Source organism: Macaca thibetana, chromosome 6, assembly GCF_024542745.1.
Source record: "Macaca thibetana thibetana isolate TM-01 chromosome 6, ASM2454274v1, whole genome shotgun sequence".
In the NCBI taxonomy this organism is placed as follows: domain Eukaryota; kingdom Metazoa; phylum Chordata; class Mammalia; order Primates; family Cercopithecidae; genus Macaca; species Macaca thibetana.
Window position 1 is genome coordinate 85,832,953 of NC_065583.1, and position 27,410 is coordinate 85,860,362.

At 37.5% G+C, this 27,410-nt stretch overlaps 2 protein-coding genes across 3 annotated transcripts in view; one reads left to right on the forward strand and one right to left on the reverse strand.

The window, feature by feature from the left end:
- RFESD (Rieske Fe-S domain containing) overlaps positions 1-27,410 on the reverse strand; it is a 50,052-nt gene that overhangs the window by 11,509 nt on the left and 11,133 nt on the right. The window lies entirely within an intron of this gene.
- Positions 1,822-27,267, forward strand: SPATA9 (spermatogenesis associated 9). 2 transcript variants are annotated; one of them, XM_050794332.1, is made up of 5 exons: positions 1,822-2,549; positions 2,752-2,840; positions 9,783-10,010; positions 21,307-21,402; positions 26,668-27,267. In XM_050794332.1, exons 1-5 carry the CDS (start codon positions 2,540-2,542, stop codon positions 26,956-26,958), a joined length of 714 nt encoding a protein of 237 aa, XP_050650289.1. In that variant the 5' UTR covers positions 1,822-2,539; the 3' UTR covers positions 26,959-27,267. The 2 variants fall into 2 exon arrangements, with proteins under 2 accessions (XP_050650289.1, XP_050650288.1); XM_050794331.1 differs by having other exon boundaries at positions 1,825-2,574.

Here is a 27,410-nt window from a genome sequence, read left to right on the forward strand (position 1 = left end):
GCAGATGGGTTTTGAGGATTGGTAGGTAATACATGAAGTGAGGAGTATGACTTCATCTTTGTTGAATTTGAAGTAGGTTTGAGGGAAGGATCCAATTAGGAAGGTGTTCAGGGTTCCAGCCAGTTTGGTGCAAATCAAAATGCTGAAACCCAGGTGAATCGGGCAAACCCAGCATTGACTGTTACCCAAGTTTTGCAAAATTTCCAAAACCAAAAGGTCAGTGCATATTTAAGGAAACCTGGTAAGTGATAGAATTGGAATTCAAACCCAGGTCTGACTGACCCCTAGATTTCTATATTTCTATCACTAAGTTTATACTGTCTTTATGTGAATTATGTAAAATGTTCATTTTCCTCAAAGCTGTGTGCAAAACACAAAAGTTCTGTTCTTCTGTATTAACGCCTTTTAAATACAGATAAATCTGTAGAGCTGTTATAAAAATTATTTGGAGATACTTTTAATTGTTTCCTAATTATGGGGTACTCTTTTATGAACTCTAAAGAATAACATAATGAAGAATTAACAAGGAAAAAACAGACACTGTTATTTATTTTGTCTAAGTTTATTATCTGAAATAACGTAAGATGCATAAGGTTATTGGCATAAGAAGATAATTAAACACAAACCAAAATATTTTAAGATCATAATATAAGTGTTGCAGGGTGAGATATTCTTATTCCATCACCCTCTGTCATTTTTCACCACTCTAGTTCCGGGGAGAGGGCTCTTAAGTAAGAAAAGACAAAAAGGACGTTGTTAGCAAACACAAAGAGTTGGTTATGCTTTAAGTGTGGTAAACATTAGCCTGAGAAATGCTCTTCCTCTAGATTTCTTAATTTTGTAGGATGCCTAGGAGGGAGAGGACTGATGAAAAGAGAAGAAAATTGGGTAAAACCAGTTGGGCAAGGACATCAGAATCAGTGGATAAAAAGAACTAGGGGATGGTGGAAGGGAGGAGAATGGAGAACAGGGAAGAAGACCAGAAAGAGAAGAATCTGCCAGGTGTTCCGCTGCAGTGGACGATGATGACCAACTATCTTGCTAGGACAGATAAAGTATTTCATTATCTCATAGACTCCCAGCGTGTGTATTCATCATTGCCTAATATGATTTTCTTTCTACCAACGGATTGCACTTTCCAAATGTTAAGGGCATAGTTATCTTAAGCATGAGAGTCATGAGAGGCAAGCAGGTTCTATTTTGGTTAGGAGAGGTGGATGTGGTATGGTGGAGGGTGTTCTAAGGTAGATGGTGGACTAAGAACACCATGAGAGCTGGGGATTTGACAGGCTTCCCATGCTAGAGGAATCCTGGGATGAAGATTTCTCTTTCCCAAACTGTTCCCATGAAGAAACTTTCAGCAGCCGTGGCTTTATGCTTGCTGAAGAAAGTGGTCTAGCTGCAATTAAATATGAGGGCTTCAAATTAGAATGGATTCAGGTTAGCCAACTATTTCATTCACACTAAAATATAACTAGGCTGTCGGCTGGGCACGGTGGCTCACGCCTGTAATCCCAGCACTTTGGGAGGCCGAGGCTGGTGGATCACGAGGTCAGGAGATGGAGACCATCCTGGCTAACACAGTGAAACCCTGTCTCTACTAAAAATACAAAAAAATTAGCTGGGCATGGTGGTGGGTGCCTGTAGTCCCAGCTACTCTGGAGGCTGAGGCAGGAGAATGGTGTGAACCCAGGAGGTGAAGGTTGCAGTGAGCCAAGATCGCGCCACTGCACTCCAGCCTGGGTGACAGAGCGAGACTCCGTCTCAAAAAAATTAAATTAAATTAAGTTAAATATATATGTATAATATATATGTGTGTGTGTATATATATGTTTGTGTATATATATAACTAGGCAGTCAATCAAGTCTGCATGGTATCAAGTTCTTCCCATATTTGATCAGGGAAACTAATGGTCATCTGACGTGTGAGGGTAGTAGGAGGGTAAAAGATGAAGAAAAAAGATTGAGATTATAAAGGAGACAAACCAAAGACTTTACAGTTTTGCCCGAGTTTGACCTAGTGATCCTCATTGGTGAGGCAAAAACAATCTGTTCAGAAGTCTTTCTGAATCACTGCTGGTGTTTCTTTTCTATTTGGCATCATATATAAAGCATTTCTTTTAAAGCACATGCCAGTTTTTTTCAGAGGGACCTTTGTTCTCAGATGATCCATTATTTGTGGTATCACTGCAGAATTTGGGACAAATTTCAACTTATATCATAGAACTCCTTAGTGTACTTTTTATTAATTCAATCCCCTCGCTCCTTCCCTTATGCCTCCAAACACATTCTTCTTCCTCTCACTGCCAGAGTGATTTCAGAAGATTCTGTAGCAGGTTCTCGGAAGCCTATTGTGCAGTAACAAAGAATTCCAGCAGTGAGCTGTGAGTTCTGTCCTTGCTGGCTTTCCCAAGTGGAAGGCTACCCTCATCTTTCACTAATGGCAGACTAGGACAAGCATTAACCAGGCCTGCAAGCTTGTTAAGCACTAGGAACCCAAGCAAGAACTCACCATGCCGATCAAACCTGTTGGGTGGATATGTGGGCAGGTGTTGAAGAACTTTTCTGGAAGAAGTACACACAATCTTGTTGTAAAGGGCATATGGGTGTGGGAACAACTGGGAATAAGATCCCCTAGAGTTCCTTTACTTTCCCAGTCATCTAGGAATTTGATCAAGTGTTTCATGTTCTTTTGAAACATTTAGGGGATGTTTTCAAAGTTTTCTTTTTCCTAACCTCTTTTTGTCTTAGTCGAGGGGATCCAGAAAGCAATCATGGACCTTGTAGATGAGTTTAAAGATGAATTTCCCACCATCCTAAGATTATCACAGTCTAATCAGGTAATGTGATTTTATAACCTTCAAAAGGAATAGAAAAAGTATATTCTATTTTTAGTATCATACCAATTATTTAATGCTTGATTTTGAGATCAGTGCTCAAAACTTAAGAAAACACTAATTTTGCCAAAGAAAAACAAATTTCAAATATTACTCATTAAGAGGGGTCTTTGGGAAGCAGACAGATTGTGGACCAAGAAGTGAGGTAGATTGAGAATTAAGTTTAAAGACTATGTCATTAGGATAAACACGTGGCAGTCTCTCCTTGCTACAATTGCAATGTAAAAATCAGAAAAATACCTAGATACACTTAGCAAAAATCTATGTCAATTAAATCAGCGCAAAAACTTGAGATAAATTTTAACAATGGAAAGATAAATACAACATAGATGTGTGTTTAAAGTGGAAAGAAAACAGTAGTATCAATTTAAATAAGGTATACATGTATATTTTTTAAACCTCTGTTCCAAAAAGGATTTGAAACAGATAAAATATTGGGAGTGAAGGAGGAGGGATGTGTATATTTTGAAGAGACATAAAATTAGGAAGAAGTAACAACTTCTTTAGTGAACACATGTAACCTCATTTACTCAACGGTACACAGCTCTTAATGGAAAAATGTGGTTCGGTCATTTTGATCACAGTCGGAATAGAATATGCTGTGAAGGTACGTGGTACAGTAACAATCCACTTATCCAGAAGTCAGGCTCTTGGCAATGTCAAACATGAGGTATATAGCCAAAACCTGGAAGTTAACAAAAAGCACTCTCAGTAACACAGTAATCACAAAGTATACATATTTCATTCCAAAGGAGAGGTATTAGAGCTACCTTTAACCATGCCTGCAGACAACCAGCCATCAGACATTTACTAAATATCTCACTATTGCTTGGGACTGGAGAGAGGAAATACAGAGATATACAAGATACGATCCTTTCCGCCAATGAGCTTAATCTAATGGAGATAGAGTTGTAAACAAGTAATTGCATTAGAATATGGTAAGTGTTACAGCTCTATAGCTAATTTAGAGGAGTGAATTAGTCGACTGAGGAAGGTCAGAGAAGGCTTCATGGAGGAAGGATGCTTTTAAGTTGGGTCCCAAAGGATGAATGGTAGTTTTCAAGGTAAAGAAAAGAGTGGGATCAGTGGGTAGGGGAAGGGAAGCATATTCCATAGGCAGTGTGGGTTAGGCCCAAAAGTAGGAAGCAGCAAGCGTGCTTCCAAAATGTCAAATAAATATAAATTAAAGGCATGTAGGATAGAAGGGCTGAGATAGGAAATAGTAGAAAATAGGAAATGTAACAAGGAGTTACAATGTGGAGGTCTTTGTATGCCATGTGAAAAAGACTGGACTTTCCCTTATATGTAACACAAATACCAGTCACAGAAAGGTTTTGGGCTTGGAAATGACATTCAGTTTGCACATCAAAAATACTTTTTTAGTGGTAATGAGATCTGAATGGAGGCAGAGCTTCTAGGAAGATTTTGTTGCAAATGACAGCTAAGAGCAAGGACATTAGCATTGGGAATAGAATGAGTTGAGCACAAGAGATATTTAGCATATTTTGAAACTGACAGTGGGGGATGAGAGAGAATGTGTAAAGGTTGAGGAAGATTCTGGAATTCTTGGGTGGCTAGAAGAATAGTGATCCTGTTAACTAAGACCAAAGACAAGATGAGGAAGAGCAGCTTTGGAGATAATGAGTTTGATTGGATCACAGTTTAAGAGGCCATGCCACGTCCTGTCCAAGCCTTGGAGTTGAGTAATAAATTGCACATGTAGGTTGGAAGCTCAAGAGAATCCCACCTGAAGATGTACATTTGGGAGTCATCAGTGTATAGTGTGTTGTTATAGTGTATAGTTAAACCATGTGTTTAACTATAGTGTACATTTAAACCAAAATGGTAATCATCACTGCTCAAGAAGATTGTGTAGTAACATTAGGGCATAGGATAGAGCCCCGCCAATGCCATTGTTTAAAGGGTTAGCAGGGCATCAGAGAAAAGAAGAAAATGAAGAGAATGAAATTCTATGAAAGCCACAGAAGTGGAGAGAAAAAGGAGAGAGGAATTAGCAGCAGTCAGAATCCTCAAATATGTCAAGTATGGGATATATTTTTTAAAGTTATTTTTCATGTCAGTAAAAGTTTAGCCAACATTCAGTGTGTAAAATTTTAGTTGCCCAGAAAATTTACTTAATGTGGAACCCCTCATCCACCAATAATGCTCACTGTGTACTTAAACTTTTATTTAGCAAAAATAATTTTCTGTTCTGAATAGAAGGTAATTGTTATATATGCAGATGATTCAAATTACTGAGCCCATACATTTCTAAAAATAAATTAACTGGGCAGGATGCGGTGGCTCACGCCTGTAATCCCAGCACTTTGGGAGGTCGAGGCGGGCGGATCACAAGGTCAGGAGATGGAGACCATCCTGGCTAACACGGTGAAACCCCGTCTCTACTAAAAACACAAAAAATTAGCCGGGTGTGGTGGCGGGCGCCTGTAGTCCCAGCTACTCGGGAGACTGAGGCAGGAGAATGGCATGAACCTGGGAGGCGGAGGTTGCAGTGAGCAGAGATCGCGCCACTGCACTCCAGCCTGGGTGACAGAGAAGGACTCTGTCTCAAAAAAAAAAAAAACAGTTAGTTGATATGCATTCTCGTATACCATTGAATCGGATGAGTTTTAACTGTCAGGACTTGCTGAACTCCCTTAGCTGTAGTAGAGTTCTGAGACTTGTAGAATGGACTCCCAGATGGTATAACAGAGCACAATACTGATTTAGCCTGTAAGATAATAGCCCTGGGGAAAGAGGACATTCCCAGTATCAGTCCTCATAGGAAGAGGCAGGCATATTAGATACAGCACACCAGAACTCGGACGGTTGGCCTTAGTATCAGGGGAAACAACTGCTTTCTGCCTTTGGCCTCTCTTGGGTCTAGTGTTTGAGGAGGTGTGACACTGAAGTGTAGGAATCTGCAGGCACAGTGGTAAGATGCATCCAAATGCTGGTCAGATCAGCTAAGCAGGAGAGGGTAAGGCTTAAGAGTTTCTGAGGGCAAACTGGGTTTTCTAATACTGTATCTTAGACTTGGCATCCAGTAGCTCCCCCTTTTTGCATTCCCCTAGCCTTGGTATAAAGTCTTTTGAAACACTGGAGACTATTTTGGCTATGCTCTGGAGTAGGAAGGAAAGAGATGGGCAGATGTACATGCCTGGTCAATGTCAAATAGGCCAGCACAGTAGTAATTATTGAGAAAGGCTCAGGGTGAATCCTAGGAAGTCAGAGACAGGCATGGAAAACGTTGTTATTGTTTTCAAGTTTTGATTCTCCCACCATTGCTGAAATCAGAGAAACTGGGGTTTTATTTAATCAAAGAAATGGCAACTTCATTCATTCATTTCTACCTTCTGAATAGCCTCATTATCATTAGAACCATAAGCATGGTTTATGGTGACATCAATTGATTGAATATTGTGATCCCCAAAGATAAAGCTGTGAGTTCCTATTTCCAACTAATTGAATTTACTTATAGAACTTTACCCAACTCAACTAGGAACATAACTAGTTACTTTATTTCTCATTTTCAAAACACTTAACATTGGTCTTTTCCCACTATTTCCTTTGAAGAATGTGTTGCTGAGATTGGCAAGAAACTTGAGTAGTTAGGGGATAATATCACATATTTGAAGTTATTTGCCCTTCAAATATAAATTATGTGGAAAACATTCCTAATACTCAGTTGTTAAGCAGATGAGTTTTAAAAGGTTAGAATGTAAGTGCTGCAATTTTTTTTATTTCCAGGATGATCCATACTTCCCAAACACAGGGAAAGGAATGGTCTTAAAAATTCTTAGAGGGCTTTATTAATTGGGTTGTATCTTAAAATTCTAAATTTTGTGATTAGTATTTAAATCTCTCCCTGCCCCCAGGCTTGTATTTATTTAGGAAAAGGCCATCTTGCTGGCCTAGAACAAAAAAAGATTTGATGGGAGTGACGATGGAATTTTTATAGAGGAATATACCTAGAATACAACCAGAATACGGATTACTAAATTGTTCTTCCTGGATAGATTTTGAAGGAAATTTTCTTTTTGAGGCTGGGAAAGTTACTTGTATTTTATTTTACTTATTTTTTTGAGACAGAGTTTCCCTCTGTCACCCAGGATGAAGTGCAATAGCACAATCTCCACTCACTGCAACCCCTGCCTCCTGGGTTCAAGTGATTCTCCTGCCTCAGCCTCCCAAATAGCTGGGATTACAGGTGCCTGCCACTATGCCAGATTAATTTTTGTATTTTTAGTAGAGACAGGGTTTCACCAGGTTGGCCAGGTTGGTCTCAAACTCCTGACCTCAAGTGATCTGCCTGCTTTGGCCTCCCAAAGTACTGGGCTTATAGGCATGAGCCATGGTGCCTGGCCAGAAAGTTAATTTTAGAATCCTGGCTTGAGATGATGGCTTTTGTGATTCAGTTCTTTCCACCTTTTCTGTCCCAACCAGCCCAGACAACAGCCTTAGTATCTACTTCTTTAGAAAGAGTAATTTTTAAAGGTTTACACTTGCAAATTTCAAAAGATTTCCATAAGATGAATTTAAAATAGTAAACCTTTAAGTTATGTACTACAGTTGGGTATCTAAAAAATTTTAATTCAGATGCTCATTCTTGGAATAAGATAAAAATATCTTAGGAAAAACAGGGTCAATTTTTGTGAGTTTTTTAAATATGAAAGATGAATATATCTTTTTTCTGTTGTCTTGTACTTAATCATATACTACAAAATAGAAGTTGTAGACAGGACATATTAGAATCCATGCCAAAAATTTTGGAGTTTTATGCCCTTAGATGTACTTTTCTGAATTCTCTATGCTTTTTTGTTGTGGTTGGTTATTGTTAATGTGTGAAAAAAACTGCTAAGAAGGCACCAATGATGTTTGGAAATTACCTGTAATGGCATTTAGGTTTCTGAAAGTAATGAGACTATGACTGTCACTAGAATGCTCTGTAATTCAATTATATTTTTGTCTTTGGTGAGTTGTTTCTTGTGGAGAATTACCATTATTGTGAAAGTTATAGAATTGTGCACTGAAAACTTTCTGTGTGGTTTCTAATGTAATATTTGGTATACTTCTTTGATGTTTCTCAAGATTAATTTGTTTTATTTTCTGATACTCTTCATTCATTCATTCTGACAAAGATAGAGTGTGTATTACGTGCCAGACACTACTTTGGCTCTGGAGAAAAAGAAGCAAGCTAAATGGATATAAAACTCTTACAGTTTATATTCCAGTCAAGTAAAAAACAATGAACAAGGAAAATAAACCATATAGTACATTAGTGGTAAGCGTTAAGGAGAAGAAAAACTATAGCAGAGAAGGGATGCAAAATAGAAGTGCAGGGATAGAGAGCACAATTGATGATGTGGGTAGAGTGACCAAGAAGGTCTTAGTGAGAAAGAGATTCTTGAATGAAGATGTGAAGGAAGTGAGGGAGTGAACCTTGGGATGCTTGAGGAATCAAATGGCATAGCTAGTGCAAAATCCCAGACACCTAAAAACTTCAACAAGTAATGAGGAAGGAAGGGAAGAGAAAAAGATGAGGCTGAACAGGTGAAGAAAAAACAACCTTTGTAGGGCCTTGTGGACCACAGTATGTACTTGGGCTTTTACACTGACAGCAACTGGAAGCCACTGAAGCAGTGGAATAGAAGGAAAATATGATCTGACATAAGTTTTAATTAGATCTCTCTGGCTGGTGTATTGATGAACAGAATGAAAATAGGCAAAGGTGGAAGCAGAGAAACCACTTAGGAGGCAAATTCACTAATCTGGAAAAGAGATGATGGTAGAATTCAAATATAATAGATTGGGTGCTGTACTGGGGGTAATGAGAAGTGGTCAAATTCTGGGACAAGGTAGAGAAAGAATTTAGTAAGATTTTCTGACAGGCTAGTTTAACAGATATAGAAGAGTAAAGTTCAGCATTATAATTGCCAATGACAAAGAAATGGGTATGGCTGTAGCAAGAAAAAAATAAAAAAAGAAAAGCAAGATATATATTTAAAGAGTAGAGCTCAAATGGAGAAGTCAGTTAAGAATTCTTGTTTACTTAAGAGCTCTTTAAAAATTCAGTGCACATTTGTTATAGTGTACACTGCTCGGGTGATGGGTGCAGCAAAATCTAAGAAATTACCACAAAAGGATGTATTCATGTAACCAAATGCCAACTGTTCCCCAAAAACCTATTGAAATTAAAAAAAAAAAAATTAAAGTAAAAATTCAGTACACAAAATATATAAATCTAGGAGGAAAATGAAACATTTGTATCTTTTGGCTGGTTACTTCAATTCTTGATATTTATCCCAGGGAAAAAAAACAAATATATATATATATATGTGTGTGTGTGTGTGTGTATATGTGTGTGTGTATGTGTATATATATATAGATTTAAGGGTCAGGCGTGGTGTCTCACACCTGTAATCCTAGCACTTTGGGAGGCTGAGGCAGGCAGATCACCTGAGATCAGGAGTTCGAGACCAGCCTGACCAGCATGGTGAAACCTTGTCTCTACTAAAAATATAAAAATTAGCTGGGCGTGGTGGTGCTCGCGTGTATTCCCAGTTATTCAGGAGGCTGAGTCAGGAAGATCACTTGAACCTGGGAGGCAGAGGTTGCAGTGAGCTGAGATTGTGCCATTGCACTCCAGCCTGGGCCACAAGAATGAAATTCCATTAAAAAAAAAAAAAAAAAAAAAAAAAAAAGATTTAAGTACATGGCAGGGAATTCAAGGGGTTTCATGGGGCAACAGAATCATTGGACATTGAATATATGCATGACACCATGCACAAGGTAGTTATATAGTAGTCAGTCTCTGCCAGAAGTAGTTTTAATAATGCATTGGAGTATCACACATCAGTTACTTTTCAAAGGCCTATTTTTCAGAAAAGAGAACCTGCGCAGAAAACATCCAAAATCAGGATGGCTATTGCTTTAGCTAAGATTAATCGAACAACATTAATTCGTGGATTAAACAGCATATCCAGATCCTCCAAATCAGTGGCCAAACTTCTGCATCCTCAGCTTGCATGCAGACTTTTAGAGCTAAGGGACATATCTGGTCGTCTGCTGAGGGAAGTTAATGTGCCAAGGCAACCCCTATATAACACGCAGGTAAGGGAATACTGCATATGCACAAGGACCCCTTTTTAAGAAACTTTTACATTTGCAAAACTTGAAAAATAAAATGTGGTGAACTTGATTGTCCTATGTATAAAACAGATATACCTGGATAAGAGAAATGAATGGTTGGGCCTTTTTAAAATACAGTGGAATCTTTGGTTTAAATAAGTTTGAAAAGGAAAGCAACATGGACTTTTTTCTACCTTATTGTTTAATTGAACTATATGAAACTGTCCATTTCAAATGGTGCAATTTAAATATATGCATGCAAATTACCATTTATGTTAAATCTAACATAAATTTTACAACTAGCCTTAAAAATTATTGTTTTGTTCCCTTTTCCTCATAACTTTGTTATGTTTCCAAGATAACCTTTGTTTGACATAATATATTGAGCATATTTACCTATAAATTCAAATTACGTTTTCTACATTGTCTTATTGAGGCTCTGTTATATTTTGTTGAGGACCACAACTCTTAAAACTTTTTTGGAATCAATTTCTTGCTTTCTAAACTTCACGGCACAGAACTCAAGAGTTTTTCAATCTGGGCATTATACAAATCATCCTAAATTTCACTACAAAAGATTCAGAATTTTGCAATTCTGGCATCTACACTGCAGGACGAATTAATTTGAACTCTCTGTTGAAGGAGAAGAAAATGAGGCTCAAATTTAGTTAAACCAAAAAAGAAGATGTATTAGCTCCTGTAAACAACCCAGAGCTGTTAAGATTCCTGACATGTCTGCATACAGGTATTCCTGGCTTTCCCCTCATAGTTGCAAGATAATTTGCAGCTGTTCCTTGGCTGTATTCTTCCAGGTTCAATTTCAGCAGAGAAAAAGAGAGAGAAAACCCCTGACCCCACTTCCCTAGCAAAGTCTCCAGGTCCATTCCAAGAGCATGGCTTGTGTTCTCAGAGCTTACCTCTAAACCAAGGACATGCGATGCACTGATTGGCCTAGAACTTGATTACCTGCTTATCCCTAGAGCTGGGATTGGAGCTCTGTCGAGACCACATGACCTGAGAGTGGTGTGGAATGGGGAAATCCTCAAAAAAAAACTCTGGGTTTCTTCAAGAAGGTAAAAAATGGATCCTGGATAGCTGAAATCAACAAATACCCTTTATGTAGGAGTCGCTCTTTAATGAAAGATTTTGACATTTCTAGAAAGCATCATATATTTAAGCTACAAATTGCCTGAGAGCAGCATTTATAAAAGGCTTTTATGATTTCTGATGTCTGAGAAAGTAAAAAATGGTTTGTGTTTGCCAATCACTGGATTCTTTATGAACTACAAGCCTTAATCCTGTATCTTTAGATCATTGAAAAGAAACATAGCTGTGGCTCATGCCTATAATCCCAGCCCTTTGGGAGGCCAAGGCGGGTGGATCCTTTGAGGTCAGGAGTTTGAGACTAGCCTGGCCAACATGGTGAAACCCCATCTCTATTAAAAATACATTAGCCAGCATGGCAATGTGTGTGTAATCCCAGCTACTCAGAAGGCTGAAGCAGGAGAATCACTTGAACCTGGGAGGCAGAGGTTGCAGTGAGTCGAGATCGCACCTCTGCACTCCAGCCTGGGCAACAGAGCAAGACTCTGTCTGAAAAAAAAAAAAAAAAAAAAAGAAAGAAAGAAAGAAGAAAAAGCAAAAGAGAAAGAAAGTTAAACCATATTATCTTAAATCCCCGCTGAAATATCTTTCTAAACCTAATGTTTTGACTTCATGTTCCCTTCCTTGCATTGTCAAACCTATAGTTTTTATAGAGGGTTGGTAGAAGAAATGTCTTTTGAAGAATATTTCTGTATTTAATATGAAATCATGTTTAAAGACACCGGTCATTATGCTATTCAGGGTCTTCCTTTTTGCTTCTCTACTAAGTCAGAACTGGGAAGGATCTGAGATCTTACACTACCCGCAAGCTAACAAATTAGCCTGCCACAATTGTACACACACATATGCGCATGCACACACACACACACACACACACACGAGCCTTGGGTCACGAACACATGGTTTATTATTCACAGTAAAAGCGTCAGCCAGAGCAGTATCTTGTGCTGGTTCCCTATGCTTAAATTCCTTAGGGCAATGCGATGCGGGCCAAATGTTGCCTGTGCGCACACTATGTTGCATCACAGGAGAGAGGAACCTTGAAATCAGGGGACTCTGGGGACACTGGCACATCTCCAAAAAGATATACAGATGGAGAGACAGAGAGAGGGAGAAAGAGAGAGAGATTAATTATTCATTACCCTGGAATATAAGTAAATGTTTCAGGGAAAAAGGAGAGGGCTTTATTTTTAGTGGCCTATGACATGTTCAGGGAGGTACATGTCTCTCTAGAGGGATATACTTTTTCTACTTTGCAAGGCTGTTTGCTATTCAAACATGTCCTTTGCTCAGAAGGGCCAATCTGCACAGGAATGAGAGAAATCCATGACGACTTATCTCCCAACACTTACGAAAATTCAGTGGCTAGAAAAAAAAAAAAGTCTTTCCAGTTGAATTTGTGTGTTTTTATCCAGCAGTAAGAACTAAGAGACATAATCTGTTTGCCTTTTTACTTTGACTGATAATGAGTTTCTGAGGTAAATTTAGAGATCAAGTGTGATAACTTATTCCAGGAACCTAAGATAAACAGGCTTAGGGACTAAGTGACTTGCGCAAGGTCAGGATGTTAACTGTGACTATCTTTTCTGACATTAAAGTCCATGACTGTGAAATCTCTTCTTTGCCCTTATTCTAATTGTCTTATGTTCTAGCTTTAATTTTACAAATTCTTATCAAAGAAACATTTCAAAATGTATAGAAGTTAATTGATTAGAAGTCCCATTTGAATTTAAACTAGTAGTAATATTTTGCTATACTGCCTTCAGATCTCTCCTTTATAAAAAGAAATATCATTAACCATGCCCAATTCCTTCTCCTTTCTTCTCTACCAGAGGTAATCACTTTTATGAAGTTGATGTGAACATTTACATGCATACTTTTATATTTTCTCTACATTTGTATGCATATATTAATGCTTTTTCCCCAAATTTCATGCTTTTTTCTTTTCAAAGTGTCTTTTACAAGTTTATTCCTTTTAAACTATTTTCTTTAATTATTTTAAACATATTTATGTGTGGTCTTTTTAATGATTGTCCTGAGGTATTTGGAGGTGCTAATTTTTCTATTGTGATCTATATTGCATCTCACCTATAGATAATTTTCTTATAATTTTATTTTAACTGAAACTTGAAAAGAAAAAAAAACCTGAGTCTTGTTTTTTTTAAAAAAAAAATCCCTTTTGGCCTTAGGGGTGAAACTGTCCCTCTAGAGAAATTGTGCTTGTTGCTCCAGGGATACCAGCAACCTGAGACCAGTCTTTATGTTTTTTTTTCAGCTTAAGATTCCCTGCTTCACACTGATAGGGTAAATTCAGATTTCTTTATAAGGGGCAAACTTGGAATTTTAATCTCTCATGGGAGTCCCACATGGAGACCAGCTTCCTTACTTTCTTCCTGTACTGGTGGATGCAATTGTTTGAGTCCCAATTTCACTGAAATTGCAGTTCTGCAAAGGCTTGATCCCCACCTCACATCTATCCAAGTATCATATCCAGTCCCTGTATTAATACTCAAGCACCCAACCATTATCTTAGGGTCCAGTAACATCTCCAGAGTTCCTGGGATATAAGCTCATACACTTGCTGCTCTGGCTTTTAGTTCCCTTTTTGTTCCTGGCATTGGGGGCGGAGGGGGAAGGTCCCTTTCCTTTTTGTAAGCTCAGTTTTGTATTACATCTTTTGAGTTTCATTTTTATAGCATTTCTAGGTGTTTTTTGTGTGAGATGCTCCACATTAGCTCAGTCTGCCATGTGTATGGAACCAGATGTCTTTCAGCTTCACTTCTTAATATCTCCCTTTACAAGTTTTAAGATGATTAAATTTATTGGAAGTGAAGTATAGTTCTACTTTTTTATTTATTCAACAAATAGCGGCCAGGCGCAGTGGCTCACACCTGTAAGCCCAGCACTTTGGGAGGCCTAGATGGTGGATCACCTGAGGTCAGGAGTTCAAGACCAGCCTGAGGTCAGGAGTTCAAGGCAGGAGAATCACTTGAACCCGGGAGGTGAGGTTGCAGTGAGCCAAGATCGTGCCATTGCACTCCAGTCTGGGCAACAAGAGCAAAATTCCATCTCAAAAACAAAAAGTTATTGAAAACCTGATATGAAAAATCACTAGATTAGGTACCAGGGACTCAGAGATGTCTCACCCTTGTCCTATGGACTGTGGGGCTCACAGGCAAATAAGCAGTGTCAGTAGGATGCAGCAAGTGCATGATCAGAGTATGGAAAGTACACTACAGAAGCATCAAGAAGAGACATATAATTCCAAAGAGTGGTCCATGTAGACATTCTAGAGATAGGATACTGTATCTGAGTCTTGAAGGAGGAATTAGCCAGATAAGAAGTAGGAGAATCATTCCAAGAAAAGAACAGTATATATGAAGATACTGAGGTGAGAGAGAACATGACTTAGTTGGAGAAGATAAGTAGTTCCGTATGGCTAGAGTGAGACAAGTGAGAACAGTCCCAGGTCACAGGTTCCAGGGTCCTTGAGGGCTGGGGGTTAGGAAGGTTTACGTAGGGAGTATACAGTAGCTAGGGTTGATAATCAGAATTGCCAGAGAGGGAAAACTAAGTTGTAGTAAACAATGTGTCTCAAATCTCAAAGGCTCAGTGAGGACAGAAACAGAACTGACTATGAGGACAATGGCCTGGAGAGTCAAAGCCACAACAGGAATGTATGAATTGTGGCAGAGGTCAGTGGATTGGTCTGTAAATGGAGTGTATCCATGGTACCAGAGTGTGCTGAGAGGAAAGTGCAGTAGTATGGAGAAGCCACATCAGACAGAGTTCAGCTTATCCAGAGTGGATTCCAGTGTGAATTCCTTTAAGAATTGTCAAACTGCCTGTCTCAGATGGAGCTTTGTGTGGGGAAGTAAAAGGGGTGAAAGCTGGAAGGACTATGCAAGGGGATATGCTTTGTGGATGCATGAAAGATAGAACTCTAGGAAAACTTAGCTGTAAGAAGGTAAGTGGCCTGGTTAACTTATCTGAAGGTATCTTTCAAATACCTTCTGGATGTGTTCTGTCTGGTCACTGTTTTGTGGATGACAAATGATGAAAAAATGCATTGGTAGCTGGGGCAACTTAAATAGCTCTCCCAAAACTCTCTATTATATGGCTGAGAATACCAGTGAGGCCAGGTGACTTCCTTTGGAAACAAAGAAATAGAGTAACATTTTCATTAGGACACAAACAATAACTAGAATAGTGTTTCAGCTCTTTGACATGGGGAGTTCTGAGATGCAGCATCCAGTAATGGTCTCCTCAAAGTGAAGAACGGACACTGGCTCAGGAGCTCCCTCTACCATCCACCCGGGCCTTTCTGATCGGATGTTCAGCTCTAGAGCATGCTTAATATGTCATAGCGTATTGAAATGTTGTGCCAAATAGAAGCCTCCCAAAGACCCAACCAACAGGAATGGCCTAAAGCGATTCTAATGGCCTGTGACATGTGCACAGATGGTTGGGGTCAAGCTTTTCCAGCTGGCCACCTTGTTAGAAGAGGGTTCTTTTGGACCTGGCTCTATGGATGCTGAGTAAAATTATTCCTCAAACCCCTCCAGGTTCTGCAGGACTGAGACTGCAGTGATAGAATTGTAGCTAGTTCTATAAAAAGCCTCAGGAATGGAAAACTCTTAATGGAGAATTTCCTGGTAGTTTTCAACATCTCCAGTGCCAGTACTTACAGAATGGTGCATCTGCTTAGTCTTGTGAGCTGCCTGCCTGAGTGGAGCCCGCAGCTGCTCTAGGCTGCAGTGACCTAGATAATCGCCTTGAATGTTGACTTCAGCCAAGACACGTCAGCTCCCAGACATCGTTGTTGACTCTGGCAGGCCAATGCAGGGCCACAGGACCAAGAGCTCTTCCTGTGATAGACTCATCCCTATAATGGCATTAGAGTTGACTGTTTCTACTTTGTATATGCATCGTGGCATGGTAATAAGATAGGGACCAAAGTGAAGAAAATCCTCAGCCTTTACAATGCCTGGACTGTAGGTGGATCCCAGTGAACTTGTGTTCTTTTTTCAGGAACACAAGGATCAGAAACTTATCTACGTAAAGTTTCTTCCTTACCCCATCCTCTAAGTTAGACTCCAATTTGGGGTTTAAACTATAAACCTCATAAATATCCGGAAGTTCTATAGGTCCTACTTGGGCCTGCCATGAGGCTCACTTGGCTGGTATAATCTAGACCCAGAGAAAGAGGATATTTTCTAGATAGAACTCCTGGGCTCTTGAAGACATACAGTACTCCTCCACTTTGGCAAAGGGATTAGGACATTTGAGTCTTTACAGGACCACTGGATTAAAAACTTGTTTAAGAACAATGTTCTACAGACTGTTAATACTGGGGTTAATAAATTCAGGTAGCTTTCTTTAAAGTCAGGAGTCTTTCCTGTATTCAAAGGTGTTGTAAGTTGCTAAGCAAAGACACATTCGTGTAGCTTTTCCAAACTTACAGGAATACTTTTTTCCTGGACCTCTCTGTAAGTAGCAGTCAATGTTTCCTGCAACATTTGTCTGAGAGTTAGAATTTCCCCTATGACTCCCCTTGTAACTCTCATCAGGGTGGTTTTGGACAATGTAAACTATATGGGGCCTGGTAATTCTCCAACCTTCAGGTCATGTATAAGTGAATCTTTACTTTCTAAACTGCTCACTGTTGACTTTTTTGTGTGATTTATTTTAATAGTGAAAATAAGATGAACACACATCCTTCTTTTATGAGATAAAGCAGTCAAAATTATGTGGAAAAAGTTGAATTTTAAAGGTTCAAAATGTTTTTACTGCTCAAATATCCATATATTTTACGCTTTACATGACCAAATTTAAAAAGAAATGTATGAACATAACACTGATACCAAGATATTTTTTAACTCAAATATGCACATAAAGTGAAATTATATAACAAGGTTGAGATAAAAATTTTGAAATAGGCCAAGATCATCTAAAGACTGCCACTTAATAAATTTCTCCTGTTTTTTATCTTAGCTTTTACGGTACACTATTCCTGCTCAAAGCAAGACAAAAATGAAACAGCATGGTTTATAATATGAAAAACATGTTTTTAAAGTGAGTCATAAAGTTGAAAAATGGCTACTTGCCAGTAATCACATATATTTTGGAGGAAATATATTTTCTTGTTACAGGAATAAAAAGTAATTATTAAAAGCATTAAAATAATTTAAAATGACCTTTAAACAATATAAAGATTAATTATTCAGAAGCATAACATATATCAAGTACATAATTTATTTTGAAATTAATCAGCTTTAATTACTTTTAGGTGAAGGACAAAACCTGAGAAAGAAAGATGTAATAAAACGGAAAGAATAATTTCTCATGTAGATACCCGTATTAGTCCATTCTTGCACTTCTATAAAGAAATACCTGAGTCTGGGTAATTTATGAAGAAAAGAGGTTTAATTGGCTCATGGTTGTGTAGGCTGTACAGGAAGCATGGCAGCATCAGCTTCTGGGGAGGCCTCAGGGATTTGGTATTACATTTCAACAAGAGATTTGGTGGGAACACAGATCCAACCCATACAACACCACTTTTATTTTTATTGTATATGGCCTACCAATGATTGAACATGGACCTCCCACTATGAGTTCATATATTCACAAATTCAAGAACCTTTTCACCTGCTAGGAGGTATATTTGCTTTTCTTCCTCCTAGAGAGTCTGCTCTCTACTTGTATGTTTGTCTCCATGTAGCTAAAAGTAGGATTCAAAGGCATACTATCAATTTGATTCTTCTAGCAAGAGAGAAAAAGCAGCAGCTGCTTCATTTCCTGGAAACTCTTTCCAGAAGCCAGGAATTCTGGGAAATACTGCAGGTGACCTATGGAGGGAGGTGGCAGAAACTTTCCCTACCTATCTCTACATCTAGGAGTTAGCATGGCCCAAAGAGAAAGGAGGAAGAAAGAAAACAGCCTTTCCCCAACCCCCAGCTCCCCACCCCCCACTCTTAGCTACTAGGCTAGATCCTATTCGTGGTTTCCTTGTTCTGTAAATCACTTAAGAGGGAAGAAGGAAATTGCAGTGGGCAATTTTGTTCTGCATTCAGTAGTGGCAGCACTAAGCAAACACTGAGAATACTAGAACAGGATGTAGACATATTTTAATAATTTCATTTACAAAAATACCTTATGTACTTTGAACTTAACATAGAAAATATAGAAAACAAGAAAGAATTTAATTTCTCTGAACCTGTGTTCTTATTTCATAGGTTTGTTAGAGGATAAAATGAGACAATGCAAGGAAAGCCAGTAGAACAGAACCTAGCATGTAATGAGTGTTCTACAAATGTTAACTATACAAAGTAACATAACTAAATCATAACAGCAATTAAAATTTTGGCGCATTTCTGTCCAAACTTCTTCTATGCAATGTTGTGTTTATTTTAATCATAAAAACATTGGACATAGAATTTTTAAGCTTTTATACTGAAGTATACAGAATAGTGCACAAATTAAGTGTATAGCTCCATAAATTTTCAGATTGAACACATCTATGAAAATCTTGGTAAGCAGCACTCAAGAAATCTTCTCATGCTGACTTATAGTCACTAACTCTCACTCTTGCTAGGATAATCGTTTCCTTTTTTTCCAAAAGCATAGATTAGTTTGGCTTGGTTTTACATGTTATATAAATGGAATCAATAATACTTGTACTTACTATTTTGAACCTTGATCTTTTTCTATTATTACTATTACTAACATTCCCTCTCTAATAAGGGACTAATAATGTCCCTTAATGCTACCCATGCACATTTTACTAAAAACGTTAAAAGCATTTTCTTATTTATCTTTACAGCAATTATTCTCAATTTGGAGATGAGAGAACCAAAGCTTAGAGGAAGAATTAATTTGTCCAAGATTTCATTACTCAAGAACTCTGGGACTAGAGATTAACTACATCTATTTACTCCAGAGTCCATCCTTGTAATGCAGTCCTTTACCACTCTTCATGAGCAGTAGGGTATCCCAAGGCAGCGTAGCTTGATGATCAGGTTAACAGCTTGGGCTCTGGAGTACCATTTCCAGTTTAAATCTCACTTTGCTACTTACCAGCTATATTACCAGGGGCAAGTTGCCTACCTTTCTTTTTTCTGCTTTCCAGTTGTGGAATGAGGATAATAATAATACCAACTTCATAGGATTGTTTTAAGAATTGTGAATACTTATAAAGTACATTGAACAGGACTTGGTAGACAGTGCCATATAAATGTTCGTTCAGCAAAAGGTTATCATATGTTCTTCAGAAGTACCTTTTATTTATTTATTTTGAGATGGAGTTTCACTCTTGTTGCCCAGGCTGGAGTGCAATGGCATGATTTCAGCTCACTGCAACCTCTGCCTCCCAGGTTCGAGCAATTCTCCTGCCTCAGCCTCCCAAGTAGCTGGGATTACAGGCATGCGCCACCAGGCCCGGCTAATGTTTGTATTTTTAGTAGAGATGAGGTTTCACCATGTTGGTCAGACTAGTCTCAAACTCCTGACCTCAGGTGATCCACCTGCCTCGGTCTCCCAAAGGGCTGGGATTACAGGTGTGAGTCACTCTGCCCGGCCCAGAAGTACCTTTTAAAAGGCTGCATACTATTCACAATAGCCAACACATAGAATCAACCTACGTGTCCAACCACAGGTGAATGGATAAAGAAAATGTGGTTTACATATACAATTGAATACTATTCAGCCATCAAAAAGAATTCTGTCATTTGTGATGGCAAGGATGAATCTGGAGATCACGTTAAATGAAATAAGCCAGACACAGAAAGACAAGTACCACATGATCTCACCCACACGTGAAATCTTAACAACAAAAAGTTGGTATCATAGAAGCAGAGAGGAGAACAGTGGTTACCCAGAGACTGGGTGGGGAAAGGGGAAAAGGGAAGGATGGTGAGAGGTTGTTAAATGGGTACAAAATTACAATTAGACAGCAAAAATAAATTCTGGTGTTCTACTGCACAGTAGGGTGACTATGGCTAATAATAAAATATTGTGTATTACAAAATAGCTAGAAGAGAGGATCTTTTAACATTCTCACCACAAAGAAATGATAAATGCACAATGTGATACAGATGCTAACTACCCTGACTGGATTATTATATAACATAGATTTCTATGGAAACATCAAATTGTGCTCCTTAAATATGTACCATTACAATGTGTCAATTAAAAATACATAAAAAGTTTGAAAAAATAAAAAGATTGCATAATATTCTACTGAGTGGATATAACATAATTTTCCTAACTATTCTGGAATCATTGATTGTTTTGGTTTTTTCATTGTTATAACTCTTTCATGAACGCTGTCTAATGAACATTATGTGCATGTTTTTACCATGCATTTATATGATTTTATCAGCTACAGCCTGTACCTTTTGGAAGTTCATTGAAGCCATTGAGTTGCTTGGCTCATACTTCAGAGGAGCCTGGCTAACTGCCACTTCACTGCTGAGTGGAAAGGGAATGTTTTTCCTGAAGTCCTCATTTCATACCCTGCTCAAGGCAACAGAGGTGACCCATGAGACAGTATAAACTGAATATGTTACGATGGTATGTTTCAGGCCGGTACACCTACTGCCAGAAACTAGAAACACAGGAGAGGCAACTTCATTATTGGTGTTAAACTTCTCTGTGTTTCATGAGAGCCTGTTGCATATGAGCACAGAACATTTTCTGAAGCTTAATGATCATCTAAGGTTAATGCTGGCCTTCAGCAGTCTCACGATTAACATTTCCAAGCAGGTCATTAATCTCTAGGAAAAGCTTATTATTTTGATTGCTGTTTACCTGAGGTTGTGAATAATTAGTAAAGAATGATTACATGAATTTGAACAAAGGAAAGACTGTTTTTCTCATATGCACAGCAGCACCTCCTAGTGTGCACGGTTGGTAATTGTGAGAAGTTAGTCATTTAGATTGCAGAAATGCAAGATTTTTACAGATTTGTCACAGGTTTTGATTAGCACAAGAAAGTGTCTTCTTGTTAAAAAAGGAAAAGTAAACAATTTTCACAATGTGAAAAAGCCCAGATAGTCTAAAGTAGATGACTTTCTTTAGAAAAAAAAAAAATCTCATTTTACAGTAACATTGTAAAATATGACATTGAAACATTCAAAATGTTTGTTTATTAAGAAAATATTTTCTGTTTTTGCAGGTCAGAAAGGGTTCTTTGTTTGAAATCATCTCCTTTCCAGCAAAGACTGCTTTAACTAGCATAATATATGCTTCATATGCAGCACTAATTTATTTGGTAAGTTAAGAAAATTATTAGAATCTAGAAATAAATCTACTTATGTAATGTTAATAATACTGTGCAATAGTATAGTGTACAATATTTCATGTTGCCATTCACAGTCTCATTACACAAAACAATTTTTAAAATTTCCTTTTCTGATAAGCCAGGTCAATCTACCAAAAAACAGTTTGCTTAAATAACTAAAAAAAAATTTTTTTATAAAGTTTATTATTACAATCACTTGCATATTTTGATCAAGAAATTTAGTTCTACTTTCATTTAGCTAGAGTTGTTTTGTTTCAGCCATTGTGCCATGGCTGGCTAAAGTTCAGTATTCTGTCATTTGGGGTCTCTCACTTTGGGGAACACAGGTACTAGTGTATTTTGGATTACAAATGCGTGCATGAGAAAAATGTAAAAGATTTTTTATATTATAAGGGTTTTATTTTCTATTAATAGCCACTTAAAAAAACTATAACACACAAAAAGGAAAGTGTACAGCTTAATGAATTATCACAAAATCTATTAATCTTTATACTACCCAGGTCAAGAAACATTACCTTAATTCCAGGAGCCTCTTTCTTGCCTCCCATAATCACTTCCCTTTCTTATATAGGATATCACTATTTTGACTTGTAATACTACTGATAGTTTGACTGCTTGAATTCTATATAAATAAAGTCATATAGTACATATTCTTTTGTGTTTGTCTTTTGCCCAACACTGTTTTAAGATCATTCATTGCCTGTAGCAGTAGCTTGCTCATTTCACTGCTGTGCAGTGTTCAACTGATTGACTGTATCAACATTTATTTATCCATTCTACTCCTGATGGACATTTGGTTTATTTCCAGTTTTGGCTACTATGAATAAGGTTGCTATAAATATTCCTGTACATATCTTTTGGTGAAACTGCTAGGTCATAAGGTATGCATGTGCTGATACCTAGTAGATATTACCAAAGAGTTTTCTAAAGTGGTTTTTTAACAATTAACACAAATCTCAGATTTTATAAAAGTCCCAGTTGCTCTGCATCATTACTGACAGTATTGTCAATCTTTTGCATTTTAGCCATTTTTGTGGGAATGTAGTATTATCACATTGTGGTTTTAATTTGCATCTCCTTGATTATTAATGAGATTGAGTACCTCTGCATATATTAATTGGACATTTGGATATCCTCTTTGTAAATTTGTTAAAATCTTTTTTTTTTTTTTTTTTTTTTTTTTTTTGAGACGGAGTCTTGCTCCATCACCCAGGCTGGAGTGCAGTGGCCAGATCTCGGCTCACTGCAAGCTCTGCGTCCCGGGTTCATGCCATTCTCCTGCCCAGCCTCCCGAGTAGCTGGGACTACAGGCACCTGCCACCACGCCCGGCTAGTTTTTTGTATTTTTTAGTAGAGATGGGGTTTCACCGTGTTAGCCAGGATGGTCTCGATCTCCTGACCTCATGATCCGCCCGTCTCGGCCTCCCAAAGTGCTGGGATTACAGGTTTGAGCCACCGCGCCCGGCCCTCTTCTTGCTTTTCTATTGAGATAGCTTTTTTTAAAAAAAATTTGATTTTTACTTTAAAAAACATATTCTAGGAGCCTTTTTTGATTACATATGGAGAAATTTATTCTTTGACTTGCCTTTTCATTCTTTTAGCAATGTCTTTTAAAGAAGAAATTCTTAGCCAGGCATGGTGGTGTGTGCCTATAATCCCTGCTACTTGGGAGGCTGATGGGGGAGGCTGAAGTAGGAGGATACTTTGAGCCCAGGAGTTTGAGACCAGCCTAGGCAAAATAGTGAGATCCAGTCTTAAAATAAATAAAAGCATATCATAATTTTAATGTCATCCAATTTATTAATCTTTTCCTTTATGTTAAGTGCTTTCTATGTCAAAGAGAATCTTGACTTACACCTAACATCATGAAAATATTCTCCTCTGTTATATTCTAGAAGCTTTATTAGTTTACCTCTCACCTTTAGATTTATACTCCATCTTGAACTAACATGAGGTAAGAGTCAAATTTTTCCCTATGAGTATCCAATTAATCTATTTTTTCTTTAAAAAAGCCCTTTTCCTATTGTCCTAGAATACTTTTTTTTTTTCATAAATCAAGTGTCCTTTATATGGGTCTGTTTATAGATTCTCTGTTCTATTCAATTGGTCTATTTGTCTATTCTTCCACCAATTGAGCACTGTATTAATTACAGGACCTTTATAATATATCTTAATAACTGGGAGAATAAGTTCTCTTTCCAGTTCACGAACGTACTATTCCTTCTGTTTATTTTGGTCTTCTTTAATTTCTTTTAATAATTTTTCTGGTTTTTTTGTTAGCATTCTTACACATTTTTGTTAATATTTTATATCATATTAAAACATAAAAGAAGTCTCAATTAAGAGCCAAGCAGGTGTGTGCGTGTGTGTGTGTGTAAGTGGACTAGATCTAAAATATACAGGCAAGTACATAGGGTCAAGAATAGCTAAATACCCTGAAAAAAGGTAGAACTTACTTTTAAATTTATTAATTCAGTTTTTACAAAACTAAATTTATCAACTATTTTGCCACTGTTTTAAATTTTCAAGAAGTATTCAATATCTTAAATGTGAAACTTATACAAAATTGGCATTCAACTAAGCTAGGATGCAAATACATTGCACAAAATGAACAGGATGACATGTCTATGGGGAAATAAAAACTAGACTAACACAAAAATTAGATTTCAGTTTCTCAAAGGCTGTTGAAATCATCTCACACAATTTGTCATGCCATGAACTTTGTAAGTAGGTAATAGAAACAAATCTGATAACTGGTCATATATGTATCTAAGGCCTGGGAGAGGTCAGGGTTAGAATTCTGGTTCTGAAAACAATATATATGTTAGATGTTAATGTCCTATGAGTGGAATCATGTCAAGAGAAAAGGGTGGTAAGTCAACAGAAATATGAAGAACAGCAATATTTAGGTAAGCTAAAAAAGAATCCATTTGGGACACAAGAAGCAACAATCAGAAAGGCAGAAAGAAAATCAGGAGAAATAGTGCCAAGGAAATAGAGACTCAGGATGTTGTCAGTAGTTAAGTGTCAAATACAAGCAGAAAAGTCAAGTAAAATGAAGATTTGAAGTGTCCATTAGATACAGTAGTAAAGATGTCGAGGTTAACCATCTCGAAAATTATTTCAGCGGCATAACTGGATAACGAAGACAGAAATAAGCAGGTTTCAGAGTGACAGAAGGTAATAACATGGAAACAGAATCTGGTTTAACTAAGAAGAGAGAGTGTGTAGCAGACAATAGAGAAGCAGATTTTCAGAGATTTTTAGTTTTTAAATTTTAGGATGGAAGATACTCAAGCATGTTATAGATTGCAGGGGAAGAGCCAGTCAAGAGTAAAGAGGCTGAAGAGACAAGGAATAATTGACAGAGAAGATGGTAGGATGTAGGTTAAAAACAAATATAGAAGGATATTGACCTTGATCAAGACCGTTCATTTTCTGAGACTGGGAAAAAGGTGGTTAGAATGTGCACAGATAGAATTTTTTGTTGGTGAGGGAAGAGAGAATGTTTCAAATAGGACAGAACTTTCCAATCCTTTTCACAACATGACATTCATAGAAAATGATCATATTTGGGATAAATGGATGAGGCTGTTTACAGCTAACGGTCATGACTTTAAAGGTTTCTAGCGCCGGGTTTGGATACATAAAAGTGCAAGTAACAAAGGATATCTGAATGACAGTACCTTAATCAATAAAAACACTTAAATATCTTAATTAGAAGTTAGGAGTTAGGCAATTCCCAGGTTTGTACAGTTAGGTCCAAAATATTATCAAAGCCCAGGTCTGAATGTCTGTGCTTCCCCCAAATTCTTACGTTAAAATCTAACCCCAAGGTGGTGGTATTAGCAGGTGGAGCCTTTGGGAGGTGATTAGGTAATGAGAACAGAGTCCTCAGGAATGGGATTAGTGCCCTTAGAAATGAGGCCTGAGGGAGCTGCCTTGTCCCTTCCACCATATGAGGACATAGACAGAAAACCAGCCCTCACCAGACACTGAATCTGCCAGTGCCTTGATCTCGGACTTCCCACTCTGCAGAACTGGGAGAAATAAATTTCTATTGTAAGCTACTCAGTTCATGGTATTTTGTTACAGCAGCCCTAAAAGCCTAAGACAACGGGGTCTTTCCCTCTTTTTCTTCTAAAAACTTGTTTTCAGTCCTTAGGTTTGTTGCCTCATGATCAAGCATCACATCAGTGTTCAAAGCAGGAAGAGAGAGATAGAGGGGAAAGACAGTCTATACAGGAGGAAAAACTTTTCCAAAAATCTTTTCTGAGTTCCTTCCCAGCAGACATATCATTTTATTTCATTAGCTACAAGATAGCTAATGAACCAACTGAAGGGAAGTGAGGAAAAGTGTCTGTGTTCCTCAATTCTATAGTGAGAGGCAGGCAAGAAGGAGGAGACAGGAGGCAGGAGGGCAAGAGGAAGTTGAGGCTGTTCAAGCTTGAGGACCTCAATCCTTTGGCTGTTACCTCTAATTTAGGAAATCTTGTATGTGTTTATAATCTTTTATATTATCTTGAGGCATTTTTTTTTGTGAAATAAACTGGTTTAAGTCTTCTCATATTTCATAAATTTTCTGTTCTCATTGCTTGCCTTAAATACTTAGCATCATCATCTTCATCATTAGTAAACTTACAGAGTAAGTTTAATTAATGCAGTCCTTAGTGATTCTGAATTTTTGAAGTTATTTTTCTCTGTTTTATTTTTGACACTCCTCTCCTTAAAGTACTGAGTGGCAGTTTTGGAGGGGATAGTGATCACATATTTGCTCAGAAACCGTTGATAGTCGCTTACTAAATTCTTACTGATATGTTGATGTCCTTTCATTGTACATGTAAGTATAAGCAAAGTCTAGGGGGAAGAAAATTAAAACAAAAGAACTACTTTGAGAAAACCATGTTTGAGGACAAATTCCATCTCTCAGAAAATGTTTCATGTAATTACATCAAGAGAATAAAGATGCAAAACATCTAATGAATTGGGGGAAAAGATGTAAAACATATTCATGGAAGCATACTAGGTTTTAAATTGCTCTCTAGATTGTATTATTTAGAACAGTCTCGCAATGCTTATTATATTATGTGCCTGCAGGTCCTGAAAAGAAGTGTTTTTTATTAGATTATGTAGATTAAATGACTTTATTTATGTGAAACACTATATTGTATGTTTTATTCTGTGGTTAGTAGCTTAAAAAGAAACTTTACTTTTCAAACTATTTTTATTGTATAGGCGGTCTGTGCTAATGCTGTGCTGGAGAAGATAAAGAACATCTTCCAGGAAGAAGAATCCATAAGGCAAAACAGAGAGGAGAGGGAAAATTGTAGAAAAGCCTTTTCTGAGCCTGTGCTTTCAGAGCCTATGTTTGCTGAAGGTGAAATCAAAGCAAAACCTTACAGGTCACTGCCGGAGAAGCCAGACATTTCAGATTACCCCAAGCTTCTTGCTAATAAGCAGAGTAATAAGATCCAAGTTTTACATTCTGTGTTTGACCAATCAGCTGAAATGAATGAGCAAATCTGAATACAGATATCACTGAACAGAACCTAAGAGTTATCTATTTAATGGCACATTTCATCTGACAAAACTCAAGAGTCTAGTTTACATATTCTGAATTGCTCTGCTTTCTTAAAAAAAAGAGAAGGGGGCTACTATTAAAATGTCATTTTCTAGTATTTACATGATAGAGTAAATAAAATGAATATTGATGTGGAATATAGGTACTGACTATATACTTTTAATGAACAAGAAAATCCATCCTTTGGTGGGTGAGACTTTACACTGTGGTTTATAATATAAGCATATTTATAATACATTAATATTTTTATTAAAGACTTGTTTTGAGAGTCTAATTCTTTACTTTGGAGGAAAAAAAAGCCCTATCAAGATGCTGCATATCAAATTAAAAGGATAATTATTTTTTATATGCAGACTGGAGAGTTTGAGTCTGCCTATTATTATTTTGTAAATCACTT